Source organism: Ixodes scapularis, unplaced genomic scaffold (assembly GCF_016920785.2).
Source record: "Ixodes scapularis isolate PalLabHiFi unplaced genomic scaffold, ASM1692078v2 PGA_scaffold8__174_contigs__length_109621045, whole genome shotgun sequence".
Taxonomy (NCBI): Eukaryota; Metazoa; Arthropoda; class Arachnida; order Ixodida; family Ixodidae; genus Ixodes; species Ixodes scapularis.
In genome coordinates this window covers 106,308,413-106,324,543 of record NW_024609883.1, presented here as the reverse complement: position 1 = coordinate 106,324,543, position 16,131 = coordinate 106,308,413, and the positions used below count along the sequence as shown (strand labels likewise).

At 42.7% G+C, this 16,131-nt stretch overlaps 1 protein-coding gene across 2 annotated transcripts in view; it reads left to right on the top strand.

Annotated features, from left to right (window-relative positions):
* LOC8032586 (voltage-dependent calcium channel subunit alpha-2/delta-3) overlaps positions 1–16,131 on the top strand; it is a 131,359-nt gene that overhangs the window by 98,608 nt on the left and 16,620 nt on the right. For both annotated transcript variants that reach the window (XM_029979336.4, XM_040499914.2), the window contains 11 exons: positions 1,082–1,138; positions 1,738–1,818; positions 1,906–1,980; positions 2,879–2,959; positions 5,251–5,274; positions 5,358–5,432; positions 6,644–6,705; positions 9,093–9,172; positions 10,535–10,580; positions 10,794–10,948; positions 11,936–12,041. In XM_029979336.4, the coding sequence (XP_029835196.2) occupies positions 1,082–1,138; positions 1,738–1,818; positions 1,906–1,980; positions 2,879–2,959; positions 5,251–5,274; positions 5,358–5,432; positions 6,644–6,705; positions 9,093–9,172; positions 10,535–10,580; positions 10,794–10,948; positions 11,936–12,041 (842 nt within the window). The remainder of the gene's footprint in view (positions 1–1,081; positions 1,139–1,737; positions 1,819–1,905; positions 1,981–2,878; positions 2,960–5,250; positions 5,275–5,357; positions 5,433–6,643; positions 6,706–9,092; positions 9,173–10,534; positions 10,581–10,793; positions 10,949–11,935; positions 12,042–16,131) is intronic.

Below are 16,131 nucleotides of genomic sequence, written 5' to 3'. Positions count from 1 at the left end.
TAGTTTCGGTTCGGCGACTGAAGGGCCCGTTCACATACTGGCGTTTGCATACGACCGAGCTCTTTTGATCTCTTACGACGAGAACACACGGACACACTGGCGCCATCTTTGAGGTGACCCTAAGTGCATTTCACTAGAGAGAATGTTTTGCGGTATTTGCGAGATTAGATGTTCATACTACTATCAGGGATGGTAGCCAAGCAGCACAGATTTGGGGCCAAAGGCTGGCAATGGTCCTTGGGCCAGTGGCCAGCTATTGGCCGATGACTGGCCTCTCTCCGGCCACTGGCCACTGGCCATCAGCCATTGGCCAAGTATTGGCCGATGAATGGCCACTCTTTGGCCATTGGCCAAAAGACCATCGCCAGCCATTGGCCAATCCATGGCCAAAATCCGTGCTGCTTAGGTAGTTTATAATATTGTCAAAGGTTTTTCGAGCCAAGAAAGAATCATGCTCGAATAGGATATGTACGGTGATCGAAAGTGCTCCACGGCTTCCCGATAGAAGGTTTCAGTGTGTTCTCTCGTCGTAAGAGATCACAAGAAATATTAAGGCACCCGGTTGTAAGCAGTCGCAAGTGTGTGAACCAGTCCTAAGAGACAATGCTTTCTAAAAATACCGGGCTGTACTACATGCAATTATTTCGAGTTTTAGATAAATATTAGTTTTATTTCAGCATCCTATTCTTTTTTGGAGGGGACAAGGAACCGGTGTAAACACATTCACTGCGCCATGGCCATTATGAGTACAGCATGCGTTTATGTATCATCCTTCGCCCCTCTGCATTTTTAAAACATAACCACACTCCAGTACCTGTGTAGTCCTAATTTATTGTATAGACTTTTTAATAAGTTAGAAGGTCACGCATTGCTAGCAGTAACATATTAACAGAATTGCAGTCTTTGCATGCAACTTGAACTGAAAGTAAATTTTGTACAAGCCTCTGCATGAATATCCTGCTAATTGAGATTAAATATGAACAGTATAGAGACGCTTTAGCGTAGGCTCCTTCATCTTAATAACTTCTAATTGTGGGTCAGTATGTGTGCTGATAATATTGCACTGTTTTCTCCAAAACAGACAGTACAGCTGTACACGACGGTGGCTGCTCCAGTCTTCAACACCAGTAACGACACTGTGAGTACAACTAGCTGCCGGTTAAATTGAAACTTGAGTAAAGTAACTCATCTAGGCAAAATGTTGAAAACGGAAATCGTACAGGGCTGATCAGCAGAAACAGCAGATGCCATTTTAAACACAAGGTGCGGTTTTTTAAACAGCATCTGCAGGTTTTAAACAGCAGTTGTAGTTTTTTTTAAGCAGCCGTCGCCGTTTTAAATTCTATATCCCCACAGCAATGACAGTGCCTCATGGGGAGCAATAAGAAAATAGAGAAAGTATTAATCAATTTTTAAGAGGAATAAACACGAAAAGCATTTCCAAGAGTTTTTTTTTTTTTTATTGAATTCAATGTTTTCCATGTGACTCATAACAGACTCATAATAACTCATAAGTGTGATGCCACACTTTTCCTCAGCGCACGCAACTGCAGAAGATCAGCACGTTCGGTGCAATATTAAACAATGTGTTTTTTAAACCATAAAACTCAGTCTTTAGAAAGGTTATTTCGTCGTCCATTTAAGATTCGAGAGGAGAACTGACTGGAACAGATAGTTATAGACTTGTAGCTGCCCTGATACTGACGTGAACCTATCGTTCGTTTCTCACAAATTCAGGCTGGCACCGCGAACCTACTTGGGGTAGTGGCCATCGACGTTCCTCTGCGAGAATTTCAGAAGCTAGCCCATCCCTTCAAGGTAAAACATAGAGGGTTTCGGGAATCCATCTCGTGCCTCGTCTAATACGATAATGATAATTTGCCGATCTTTTGTTTTTGCACGCAGCTGGGTGTCAACGCCTACTCTTTCATGATCAACAAGAACGGACACATTATTTTTCATCCTGACCACCGCCCCATGGTGAGCTCTATCGGGTCGATTGTACTCTGCACACTTGTTGGTTGCATGAGCTTTATTGTTTTTTATTCATTTATTGATGCTGTGAGCCCGTGAGGGGTGGAAATCACAACGTGAAAAAGCAAACATGCGCCTTAACAGAAATAATAGACAAACTATAAACAGTCATCCAATAATAAATGCCAGCATCATGTCATGAATAATTAAAGCGTAAGTCAAGAGGTAAAAATAATATTTAAGAAAACTAACGCATATTTGCCTCCATAGACACACAAAAAAATGTCATTGCCAAATCATAGTATGTATACGTATAGAGGGTACCTCAAACAATATAATAAATTAACCCCAGACAATTACAATAATTAATTATTTGGGGGACAATATTAATTATGGTCTGTCCATTATACATATTTCTTGCGACCTAGCCGGTGCTGTATTGTTTTCGTTTAAGCTTTATATGTGCAGACTGAAAAAAAAAAAAAATTGAGTCAACTACTTTCCTATGCACAGAGGTTCAGATAAGTCTACTTTTGGTACACTACTGTATTTATTGTTGTAAAATAATTGGAGTGGAATAAAACTAGACTGGTCGGCTACCTGTGCATCTTATGTACAAATTGTTAAAATAGATCTCGTTGGCTTTTAACTGCTATAAAACAGGCTTAGCTCGAATATTTTGTGACTAATAAATATTTAGCCACTTGAGCTTTTATTGTTTGATTCAGTCAAGTAATTTTTTGTAGCATCTGTAATGCAGTACCCCATTAAAAATTTGTGTATAAAAAATATTTTTTTGACATAAAACTGAACCAGATTGGTTCTCTCTTCCCAAAAATGTACGGGGAGGATGTGTTCGATAACACCATGTTGTTCTTTTTTTGTGTGTGTTTTCCTTTTTCAGTACAAGGATATGCTTAAACCGTACTACAGCAATGTCGATCTGCTAGAGGTGGAGCTTTTGGACAACGAAACTGCAGATAGAGTAAGCACTGTCATGTTTGTACCTTTCGCCTCTTCAAGGCTACTTTATATAATCATATTACACGTCAAATGTGTCATGAACTGTTTGTGTCTCAATTCGTGTGTGCAGACTAGACAATAATAATAAAGAAAATAATTATAAGAATGTTCTTTATATCCCAACACATTTTTAAGGTAACTTAATTTTTATATCGGTCCACTTGACAAGAAAGCTGAAGGTCAGCCGCTTGAGCCTTGTACTTCAAGTAAAGGCCCGTTTACAAACTTGCGTTTGCTTAGGACCAAGCTCTTGCGATCTCTTGCGACGAGAGAACACATTGGTATGCTGGCGCCATCTATGAGGTGGCCCTGGAACTGCATTTCACTAGAGCCAAGGTTTTTCAATATTTGCTAGATCAAATGTACCTACTGTCTCCGGGAGATGGTTGTTTATAACATTATCAAAAGTTTTTCGAGTCGAGAAGGAAGGAATGATGCGTGAAGAAAATAGGAAATATACAGAAGTTGTTACATGGCTGCCCCATAGACGGCGCCAGTGTGTTGTTTCGTTGTATGAATACAGTAGCGGAACATCAGCAGTCATGATTTTTAACGAGGATGAAGTTGAGAGGCTGAAGATACAGAATATTACAGTTGAGAGAGCTAGTAAATACAAGTATCTAGGAGTATGGATATGTGATGGTGCAGAATACCTCAGAGAGCACGAAAAGTATATAATAGGTAAGGGTAACAGAAATGCAGCTGTAATGAAAAATAGAGCACTTTGGAATTTCAACAGGTACGAGGTGGTGAGAGAGATTTGGAAAGGGGTCATGGTGCCTGGCTTGACTTTTGGAAACGCAGTGTGCTATGCATGAAATCCGAAGTGCATGCGAGACTAGAAATAAAACAGCGCGGAGTAGGTAGACTGGCTTTGGGGGCACATTGCAAAACGCCAAACCAGGGAGTACAAGGAGACATGGGATGGGCGTCATTTGAGAGCGGGGAAGCGGTGACCAAGATAGAATTTGAGGATCGGTTGAGGCAAATGGATGGGGAGCAATGGGCACGAAAGGTTTTCAGCTATTTATACATGAGGAGTGTAGACACAAAGTGGAGACAGCGCACTAGGAAACTAAGAGGAAAGTTTTTGGGCTATAGCGAAGATACGGAAGAGCAAGTCTCAGTTAAGAAGAAAGTTAAGGCCACAGAAAGAGATCGGTGGCTAAAGGGAATGCAGACAAAGACGGCTCTGGAAAGCAATAGATTAAACAAAAGAGTTATTGTCAAAGAAAGCATTTATGACAATTCTAGGGGAAGCTCATTGCTGTTTGAGGCGAGGACGGGTGTTCTGCGAACCAGAACATACAGAGTGAAGTACCAGGAAATGGATACAGTGTGCACTGCTTGTGGAGAGGAGGACGAGACGGCTGAGCACTTGATAATCTACTGTAAAGGGCTCCACCCTATGCCTACCGAAGACAACATAGATTTAATAAAGTCATTGGGTTTTAGAGACAGCGAAGGGAGAGTGGATTTCAAGACTGTAGAGATTACCAAGCAAAGATTAAGTGAATGGTGGCAGAAATCGAGAGAAAACTAGGTATTTTCTTATTCACTGATGGCAAGGGGGTTTCATAGCCTCACTTTCTTTGCACTGCAAAGTGAATATAGATTTCACATTTAAATATTCTAAGCTTAAATGGTAAAACGAAATGGCTAGGTGGCGTAAGCTACCGCCCGATCTAAAGGGCTCAGCCGTATTCATCCATCCATCCATCCGTTGTAAGCGTTTTTGAGAGGTTTTAAAGCACGCATCTGTAAGCAGTCGCAAGTGTACGAAGCAGCCTTACTTCTTAAATGTTACCGTTTTTGTATTAAAGCTGAAAACATATCCCCACCTATTTTCACATGAACGAGAGTACAAGAGACTGGCAGAAGAGCTGATTAAGAAATGCGGGGTATAACGGGTGCCGGGTATCTCATTATTGATCCACAACCAATGAGATGGCAGCCTAAGCCGATAAGAACGCTGGGAAACCAATCAGGAAGCAAGAATCGTGAACCCAATAAACCACGCCCTGTTAAGACTATACATATAATAAAACTTTCCTTTGAAGACACGGGGAACTTCAAATTCAAAGCAAAAATATGGGAGTACTAATAAACTTTCATGTTGCAGAAACACGTTGTCTAATTGTTAGATTTTTTATACCTTTTAACTTTTCCAGTGTGTATATTACGATAAGATAATACAATGCCATAGAAGGTTCTAAATCTATCTTCTTTTTTTCTTTTTCTGTGTCATTCCAGCTGTTCAACCATGTGTTTGCCGAGGTGAGGAACCGGACCGGCGTCATGGTGTTTGACACATTTTGTCCGCAAAAAATGGTCTTCTTAAAGCCCTTATGTGTTCACAGATAAGAAAAAACATGATTGACGGCAGAAGAGGCTGGATGGAGTTCCTACCTATGAGAGTTCATCTCGACGAAATGGTGAGTGCTAAAGGCCATCTCAAGTTAAAATTTGGATGTATTGCGACCAATCAATCAATCGTGTATTTTAGTGTGCCCCATGCAGCTGGTAGGCCTTAGGAGAGGTGCACATAAATGAGGCACAATACATAATACAAGTAGCGAGGAAGGATCAGTTGTGCACGACGAGAATAATCACTGTATAAGTGTAACAAGGGGGCAAAGGACAAACACAAATCTCCAAACACAACTAAATGACTGGTGTGCGACCAAAAAAAATCAGCCTGGTCCTGGTATTGGAACCGGCACCTCTCCATTTCCAGTGGAGCGCTCTACCAACTGAGCTAACCAGGAGTTAGACGTCAGTAGAGCAAGCGTGTTTTATCAACATCCACCAATATAACACCAACAAGGGATAACTGCCTGAATTTTATGCTTATGATAATAATGTAATTAGTAATCCAAAGGTGCAAGCGAGCCGGACAAGAATGAATTTTCTTGATCTTTTAAAAATTGAGATCGAAACAGAAATGTCTGCTCTACAAAAATGGTACACGCTGTAGTGATTTCATTTTGTTACATTATATACAGCTAATCATGCGTATTGTATACTAATGACCATTAGGTGCATGTGCTACGAAGGTCTCGAAGGGTGGCATAGTAAGACTATACAGGTAACTAGATACCAGTATGGAGGTGGGTTATGCAGGCGTAATGAATATGTCTAATTGTCCCACCAACTATGGCATCCTTACTGACCCTATGGTTATACGGATTTTTGGGATGTAATCAGTCCTGCAGTTGTAAAAGAAGATTGTACGATAAAAAAAACTATCGCTACAACGCACTTACCCTACTCATACAATCAAAATTTTATTCAAACTCATGACAAGAAAAGGCAAGATTCACTGAGCTTTTCGCTTATGCAAGAATGCGTTATCAAGGTGATTTTGTCCGTTTTTGTGAAGGACTTTAATTCATGCTTGCCATATTTAACCCTACTTTATCAACACTACTTTTGATAACGTATTAAATGACATTGTAGCTTGAACCAAATTTGAAACCTGTATAAAAACATTGTTTATTTTCTAGGTGTCCTTTTAGTCAAAAATCAATTATTTACGTTCAATTCAACCGAGTGACCCTGCAAACACCCGCGTGCCCAGAGTAGTGCACACTTCTCCAACAAAAAACGTATGCCTCAATCGTTTTTTTTTCTTTTCCCCTTACAGAGAAGAGTGGTGACAAGGCGCCACAACTACCAATATGGCTCCGTTCCAAACAGTGCATTCTCGTACGTACGCTTTCCGGAAAATTCAAACCATCCCCTGTGCAACTGTTTTTTTCCCCAGTTTTTTTAATTAATTAATGAATGCATTAGTATCCACATTACAGGGAAAAGCTGACAGTGTCCGTTTGTAGTCGAAACAGTGGAAAGGGAAGCGCGCCGCGTAGAGAGGAGGAGAGTAGCGAATGACAAGGGCGAGGGGGAGGTGACGTCACGAGGTGGAAACCGATAAGCGCGCGGATACTGGGGCGAGTCTGAACTTGCAGGTGTGCGGAGGGCGAACGCCTTGGCGTGTGCTACAAAATGGAGTGTGAACCAAGTACTATAGTGCTAATCCAAGTAGGCGGGAAAAAAAATGAGGAAGATCCGTTGGCGGATCTTCAGGGAATGTGTTAGCCTGTCCCAAAAGGGGACGTGTGTGGCATTCCCCAAAGGTCGTGCTGATGCAATCCCTAAGGATCCACCAATGGACCTTCCTTTCTTTTACAGCAATTTTCTACATTCAATACACTACTTTCTGAATATTAAAGGAACCACATTAAATGAATGCACGGAGGAAGGTACACAAATTACGGTTGAATGAAGGACTTCTGGTTCATCTGCGCAAATATATTAATCTAAGGTAGCTACTTTGGCCAGTTGGTAAACTTAACATGATAGGGATAAACAGCTAATTAGGTGCAGATGAAGAAATGATAGCGGCGACCGAACACAGTTCTGGAAGTGGTTGTTTCTTCTTCGTACGCGTTTGTGAGATATTTATCCACATCCTACTCATACTAACTTTAAAAAAAAAAAACGGTAGGGTTCAGTACTTCTGGAGTTCCCCTCTATATAATTGCATTGCATAGGCTGTTTAACAATTGCTTTACACCTATTAGAAACCACTTGTTCATATATGTGATTCATCTACTATAGGGATATTCAACTTTCAAACAGTCATTCTGTAGACCTGTAACTCGCATTTCAACCCCAGAATCGATCAAACTTAAGAAGTGGAACCCATTATGGCCCCACTGATCACTTCTCTTCATTTCCACTTGCATTGTGCATCTGCGACTGGAATGGCCTCCCAGATTCTTTAGTGACCTAACGAGACGCAGAGCTGTTTAAAAAAAAAAAATGTGAAGATTTGTTTCATTGAACCACATCAGTAATTGCTACTTATACATTTTTGAGTGTCTAAAAGGCTGTGTCATCCTTGCTCTTTTGAGCCTTTGTTTGGCAAGCAATGCAAATTTGGCGCGTGAAGGAAATTGCAGGAAGTGTTTCCCGACTGACGTGCTGCAGGTTACAGTACTCCTCCGGGTCCGTGTCATGAAGCTTCTGTCAAAACTCGTCTAGCATGCCGCGATAGTTTCTGCACGTTCTCGGCTTTCATCCTCTTAAAAGTGAACCTTTCGGTAGACATCTAGCTGGTTAGAAATTCATCAAAATAGAACAGATAAAAAAAAAAAAAGAAACTCTAGCCATCTGGAAAACCGGCAACACAGAGTACTGAGCGAGTGCAGGCGAGCTGGCTTGGAAACGACCTACTTGTAAACCCTAAGATGGGGAAAAAACAAACGGACAAAGACAAGAGTATTTCAAACTGAGGGGAGTTTAAAATTTTGTCGACTTCGTCCGTCCCTTCCTCCTATCTCAGGGTTTACAAGTGAGACAAGGACCCAACGAGGAAGACCTTTTTGCGCCTATCGTGTACTGAAGTGCTGCGCGTGAGTGCGTGGAGACGAGGACATGGGCAAACGCGTCTCCGCAAATCCAGGAGTCTGTCGCTTCTACGACAAGCATTCTCGAACAGGACCATACCTGTGTTATGCCTCCCACGGCTTCTGTCTCGCTCAGTACGTAACAGCAGCTCACAACAACATTTTTTCGTCGTAATGTGATTGCGCCGCGGCCGTGCGACAAACCTTGCGTTCGTTCCTGGAGAACGGTGCCACTCTTCGCCACTGTGTGGATTGGTCGATCCTCGCTGTCGTCTGCTCGTCTATTCCTCCGTGAGAATCTGTTTGGGAGGCGGACGTATCTTTGCACGGTAAACCAATCTGCGGATCGGTCCGTCGTGTAAACGGGTCGGCACCGTCAGCGCTATGTCGGCGGCTTTTTGGACGTATGGAGCGGAAAAACAAACGCACGAAGCAGAAAAATAATACATGTTTCTACCTATGGAAGCTCAGCGGGACCGGCGCTTCTGAACGTAAAATCTGGGAAAACATACAAACCGGGAACGTATCAAGTATGTTCCACGTTGTATCAATCTTCGTGCTTACATTAATTTTTTTGTGTGTGTACGAATTCTTGTTAATGTAATACATTCATAAAGATATCCTGAGCCAAACAAATTAAATGAAATTAAAGAGCTCATATGGTACTCCTTTAACTCTTTCCAGGTTTGGAATCGCTGTTCCCCAACCATATGGCTCCACCGAAGTCTTGGGCGAGGTAGAGGTTCAATCAAGAGAAGAGGACTGTGAGTTCACATATTCCAATTATTGCCCCAAAGAGAGAAATATAAGTTGAAAGACTGCCACTTCCTAGGCGATTCACAAAGGGGTTTGTACTCGCCTGGCAAGTGGGGAACGAAAAAAGAAATGGATGAGGATGAGCAAAAAAGGGGAATCCATGTTATTACGTCACCAATTAAGGTTATTGAATTGTGTATTAATATTGGCAATCAATAAATGAGGCCAGACAATCACCCCATCCAACAGATCAGTGGTCGCCGGTGAGGTTTACGGGCACCATCAAATGATCATTAGCACGTTCCCTGTTGCTCTCAGTCTTTATAGTACCTTGGACAGTTTCATGAATCAGTGATAGTATTCAGCCATGTCGGTACTCTTTCATGTTCTAGTACTTCTAAAGGTTATTGGCTGGCGTGAAATTTCGCCCCTTAGGTTATTAGCCTGTCCCGAGACATTAGTAGATTAGAATAGACCTTCTAATAAAAAAAAACAAAAACTACTGGATATTGCTTGTCGCGTTAACAGTGTCGCACTTACAAATAATGTTCACCATAAAGACAGCAGTATATTCAAAAGAATTGCTGGAAAACGAATGTGAAAAGGAAAAAAATGAAAGTCGTTTAGAAATCTGTAATGCGAAATTGGAGCTCAGCTGTGGAGAGTACGGAGGAGAGGGTAGCTCAGCTCAGGAGGGTACGGAGGAGAGGGTATGCTCCTCCTTCTCCTCCGTACCCTCTAACCTTCCCTCCTCTTCCTACATCGCCTTCTGCTCATCTCCCCTCCTTCTACTCCCCTTCTCCTCCTGCGTACCCTCCTATACTCCTCTTCCGTACCCTCCTCTCCTCTCACAGTTCCCGCTAAATTTAGGTAAACAGTTGACACCACGTGACTTCAACACCAATTTTGTTTCTCCGCTAAATTTAGCGGGGAAAATGACGTCACATGATTTGCTCTCACGTCACCTATGAACAAATTCAGTTTTTTAGCGGGGAATTGAATTGGGGTTGAGCTCACGTGACGTCGATTTTCCCGCTAAATCGAGCGAAGAAACTGACTTTGTCATGTAAATCTAGCGGAGAAACTAAATTTCCCCGCAAAACTTAGTGGGGAATCCAATTGGTGTTGAGATGACGTGAAGACAAATTTTCCTACTAAATTTAGCGCGGTTAGGCCGACGCCGCGAAACCCGGAAACGGGCGCCTAAGAGCTGTGCTCTAAAAATGACTGATTCAGAATGTTTCGAGTAATAGGCTTTAACCCGAACAGAATATATGTGAGCGGCAAATGGATGCATATCATTTTATCTTTTTTTGTTTAAAATGATATGCAAAGTGAATACTAAGCACAGTTTTTGTTTCCTTTTTCAGGGAGGAAGTACTTTGAGGGAGACAACTGGAGGGTTCATCCTGACTGGTATTCTTGTCTTTATTCACCAACCTTGGAACGAAACAAACGCATGCTCTGGTGCACTCGGCAATGTCAGTGGATAGTAGCTGGGCTTCTAAAGAGCTTGGCATTCAAAATGAGGAGAACGTAGGTTGGATGCGGGACAACCGAGGGACCTCTGCCGTCCTCACCCCGTCGCTGACCTCTTCGCACGCTCAGCAAGACGCCCGTGTCTTGCAGGGAGTACTGCGTGGACATCCACAGCACGTACGAAACCCCCGAGACAATAATCACGGACTTCTTGGAGCGAGTCATGAAGGAACCTTCCGAGGCATCGTCGGAGCGTTTCAAGTGGAAGCCCGACTCCAAGCGACAGTTCTACAACACCATGGTCTGTAAGTTGACCTCGAGTCTCGTTTAGCTGCGTTTCCCTGAGAGGTTCGCTTCTCCACTGATGCTCAGCGTTGCGCGATGTATAGCTCGCTGTTAACTCTTCTCTGTCGCTTCCCAGTACAGGGTGAGCCCACCTCCCCCTCCCCAAACATTTACGGGTATTTTTTTTTTACCACAAGACTAATCTATATATTGCCAAACGCTCATTTTCCGGCCAAATGTCGGTCCGAACTGAATGTCAAAGTTCAAAGCCAACCATCATCTTATTCAAAAGTTATGTGATTTTTTTTTTTTTGGGGGGGGGGTTGTGACGGCCTTCGAACACATGGAGCTGAATGGCGCCAGTTACCAAGAATGGGGTTAATTGTTTCATTAGAATTCTTCCCGATTTCTTGGCTAGGTCCAACACACAAAACGTGCGTCACGGAACGCTGGTGAAATTGCTTCTGCATAGTTGTAGCGAATCCCTTTTTTCATGCGTGGTCGGTGCATCGACTCAACCAGTAGTCAGCGGCGATTCTTTGCACCGCAAGAAGACAGGAAGTTGATCTTAGGCGGGACTCCCGATTAATGTAAGGCCATTGGGTAAAGTCAAAACTGTTTATTACATTTATTTTTTATTCTAGAAAAAGAGAGAACACGCTGACTCCATCTATGCGGTGAAACTCTTTGTTCCCGTGTACTGTCAAGACTGGTTATAACGAAGTCGACGGGAATCGGAAATCACTTCGCTATATCCGCTATTTCGTTATAACCGACTTCGGCTATAACGAAGTCCAAAAGGGAATGGGAAATCGTGATAGCTTCGCTGTAGCCGCTATTTTGTTGTAACCGACTTCGTTAGAACCGGTCTCGACAGTATTTCCTATTTTTTGCCGCATCATTCTTTCCGCCTAGACTCGAAAAACCTTTGACAGTGTCATAAACGAATATTTCTCCCGATAGTACGTACATTTGGGCGCTGACTGTGAGGTCGGTGCCTCCCTCAGGCGACAAGGAGCTGGTGCAAAGCTTGGTGTTCGATGCCAAGGTGACCAGCCCCGAGAAGATCATGGCCCGCCAGCCTTCCAAGCAGCTCTACTCTCATGTTTCCAAGTGAGGACCATTCAACTTCTGCCGCGCTGCGAAAACCACGACTTGGAATCGACAGTTAGTTAACGACAGCCCTATTGACTTTGATTTCAGAGGGTGTGTACTCGTTTGCTTTCATCATGTATGGCTATGCAAAGCGTAATAACAATACGTGGCTAGTGCTTGTCTGAATTGATGCGTTACAGTAGTAAAATATTTGATGCCACATCTAAAAGACCTTCATATCGTGTGATGTAGACGTAACCACTACAACAAATTTGGCTCTTGCTCTAATGATTTCAATCAAGATAGCGTGTAATGGAACTGTGCAAAAGAAATCTAAATTTACCTTACATACTTTTTTCTTTTAAATTTTGAAGAAAGAATCTGTTCGTTCTAGGCAAAGGTTTTTATTTATGTGCAAGAATTGTTTGACAAACCACAAAGGCCTTGCCAGGAAAATTGTATCGATTGTCAATCGGGTGTAACTTGAAAAACAGTAGTAAGTTTGTGGATTCCAACTTGCTGGTTGAAACCGTTTTTTCTTGTTTTCTGTCAATTCCACGTTTGCAACCTAAGTTTGAAATATTTAATGTTTCTACTGTCCTGAAATCGCTAACATAACTTAATAAAAAAATATTTTCGTTTGCTATCTAGCATTGCTAAAAATAAATTCATAGCATATTACATATAACATACAGGTGCTGCATGAAGCAGTGCTTTTTGAAGCACCTGTAACAGACTGTCCATGCTTGTGCATTAGCTTGTCCACTAATGACAGCAGTCAATATTTAATGAAGCATTAACAAGAATCCTGAAGCATTGTATTGGCTGTATTAGCCTTTCGTGCCAGTTGAAAGCTGGCCATATCAGGTGAATTCATGTGACTCCCTAATTTGTAACCTAAACTTGCTGTAGAACCGTAGTATGTACAGAGCTTGCATAGAAATCCGACACTAGCATCGCTTGCAAATTTAAACAACGGCTTTTATGCAAGCATGGAATTTGTTTGCATATGTGTAATTCCCCTTCAAAAAGGAGAAAGTTCCAGTATGAGTACTGTTTAACCTTAGAGCTAAAGCAGATCTTGAGTAAAACACTTTCAAGTTTCATATTATAGCTTTAAAGTGTTATTTGATTGGGGAATGCCTTGGCCAAGCTGAGACAAGACCTATCGTATTGTGTTTATGTGTATGTGCACTGTTGATTTAATATGCTGCATGCGCATGCCAAATTGCTTAATGTTCTTGTTCAGTTCTTTTTACGTGTTTTGATATTTTCGTCCCAATGGCTTTGGGATAAAAGAACGGCATTGTCTCATAGTGACATCATATATGAATATGCATCTGATTAGTTGTTGCTGGTTAACTGGTGGGATGTCTTAATTTTAAACTGCTCCAATTTTGATCAACTTGCTAACTGTATGATTATTTTTTACAATTATGACTGCAGAGAGGTATATAGTTATGGTCAGCAAAGAAATAAATTGTGGTCCAAATGTATACTGTAATATCCCGAGTTACCGCCCATCCCCGAGTCATCGCCCACCCCCCTTTCTGAGCGAATATCGATTTCCAAAAAAAAAAAACACCGAGTGATCGCTTACCTTAAATACCCCTAAGCGGACTCCGCAACCCGCGAACATTCATCCTACCCGAATGACGCGGCCGCGAACCTTACAGTTAGAGGACGTCCGTGACAAAGTAAAACGAAGGAGAAAAAGACACTTATCTTTACGCAATTCCTCTCCGATTTAGGCGACCCTGAAGTCGTTGTACATGCCTGCGAGAGGAAATCGATGGAGATAACAAAATGAAACTTTGTTTACTTACAGAAAAGTTCGTTCGGACAAAAACAAAGTCAGAAAGATAACACAATCAGTAACCCATTCAGGGATCGCGAGGTCTGCGAATGCCCCATGTCCTGAAGTGTAACCGCGGAGTGTAAAATCAAAGTCCGTCTCTACCGAAGGTCACCGCGAACCCGCTCCTCCTCCCTGAACGCCGCGACCGCGGTTGGTAAGATTGTGCGATGTTTAAGACAAGGCCAACAGGTAAATAAACATTTGCTGGAACGCTGCACACGGACGTTTGTAGAGCGTCCCATTTCGATCTCCGTGTTCGTGGTGCCGTCTATGCCGATCGGCGGTGTTCATCGCGCGTATGCAAGCAACGGACTTCGCGCTTGTAAAACGTTCTTTCGTTAGCGTTTCTTGCGTAAAACAATGAAACTAATTCGAGTTTTGAGTTTAACGTATCTTTTGTGCAACCGCGCCAGATACATACAAAAATAAAACGGGCATTTGTTTCGCTTTTTCTAAAGTTTCTGTGCTTACCTACCGAAACATGGCCCACCCCACTTTTTTTACAGGGTTCCATGCATTTTTCATGCACGTCAACAAAAACTCGCAGCGCCCTCTCTTTGTCGTCGTTCCAAACGCTTGCGTCCCTAGTTTCCTTCCGCTCTCCCGGGATGGCTGTTCCGTCGTGCTTGTCTACATTCCGCCGGGTGGCGGTCCCGTCGCGCGTGTCTAGTTTCCTCGGGTTCCTCAGGGCGGCGATAGTCGTCCACGCAAATGTATATATAAAACCAGAAAAACAAGTTGCCGTTCTCCATTTTCAATTTAACTTCTCTCGACGTAATGGGGAGGTTGAGCAACGCGCCTACGATGAGCAACGGCGGGAACGGCAACGAGAATATCAGCGGCGGCGGCGGGCGGTAAAGAGCACCGATGAAGAACGTGTATAGATGTGCTCGCACCTTTGCTCAAAATTCTGTGTCACGTATGTGTCGTCTGCTAAACAGCGTCCTTGGTTATCCACCTTTACAGGTTTGAATGGCTCATGACTTTATGATCTTCAGGCGGCAGAGGGGTGGGCGATGGCACGGGATATTAGGTATATGCATTCATAGCCCAATTCCATTCATGCTTCAACAATTTCACTTACCACAAAAACGATATAAAAATCTGTGTAGACTGGACAAGTAGTATAGTTTTTCTTGAAGATATACTTTAAAATCACTTTACAAAGTCTGGGGAAAATAAAAACTCCCTATCTCAATTTAAAGTGTCTGCTAACAAATATGTACTTGCAAAAACAAATGCAGCTTTCCAAATCGTTACATTGATGTTCGGAACATTTTCACGATACTGTGACCGCCAACCCCCCAACTGTCACCCCCTCTTTCCCAAACACATAACCAAACCTTTTCCGCAGCACTGCGGTAAGTAAACACAAAGCTTGCAGGAAAGAGGTGAGGTATTCATTCTTTGTACGAGAAGCGTTTTTCCTAGGTCTTGTCTCAGCTCGTAGAGTAACGAAATGATAGCATAAATGCCCGCAAAACTAGCGGCACTAAGTCGACACTACCGTACAACCACCAATGTCCTCTGAATGCCTCGGAGACGCTGGCAATTGTATGGATCGCCCTCGAATCCCGATGGTCCAAGGCAAACCCACTGGTAGAGGACTCTGACGTCTCTAACCTGCTGTTGTGTTTGGTGTGTTAGCCCCCTTCATAGGCTACTGGCCTTGTTGCCCAGGTAACGTGCACCCTCTTCTGCCCTTGATTCAGTCACTTGCTGATTCATTTCATCTCTTCGCTCATCCTCAAAGCCACCCTCACCCTTCCAGCGAGCGCTCTACTTCACAGTGCCCAGCAAAGATAAAACTGTAGACTGTGCGGAGTAGATGAATCGTTAAGCACGGCACGGCTCGTACAAGCCAAGTTCTATTATGAGACTTGCATTCCTGCAGTAAGCACCAGCTCTGTTTTCACAAAATTTATAAATTTTTGTCATTTCTTACATTTTTTGTTAGAGCAGTATGGGGTACGTTGTAAAGGAAATGGTGACGGCGATATTCATTTTGGCTCGAGAAAGTTATAGCAGTACAGAAAGCCGAGTGTCCCATGGCACGATGGCCCACATCGAATGAGGCAGATATATTATGTAGCACATTTTAGCTACTGTTATGAACAATAACAGGTACCATACGAAGAAATAAATTTCAGAGAAGTAGCACTTTCCATTTTATTTTTCTCGCCTGCTGAATACATTTATGGTGGGGGGTTTGTTTTCGAAACCGTCCTTTTGTCCGGGAAGTTCTTCGAA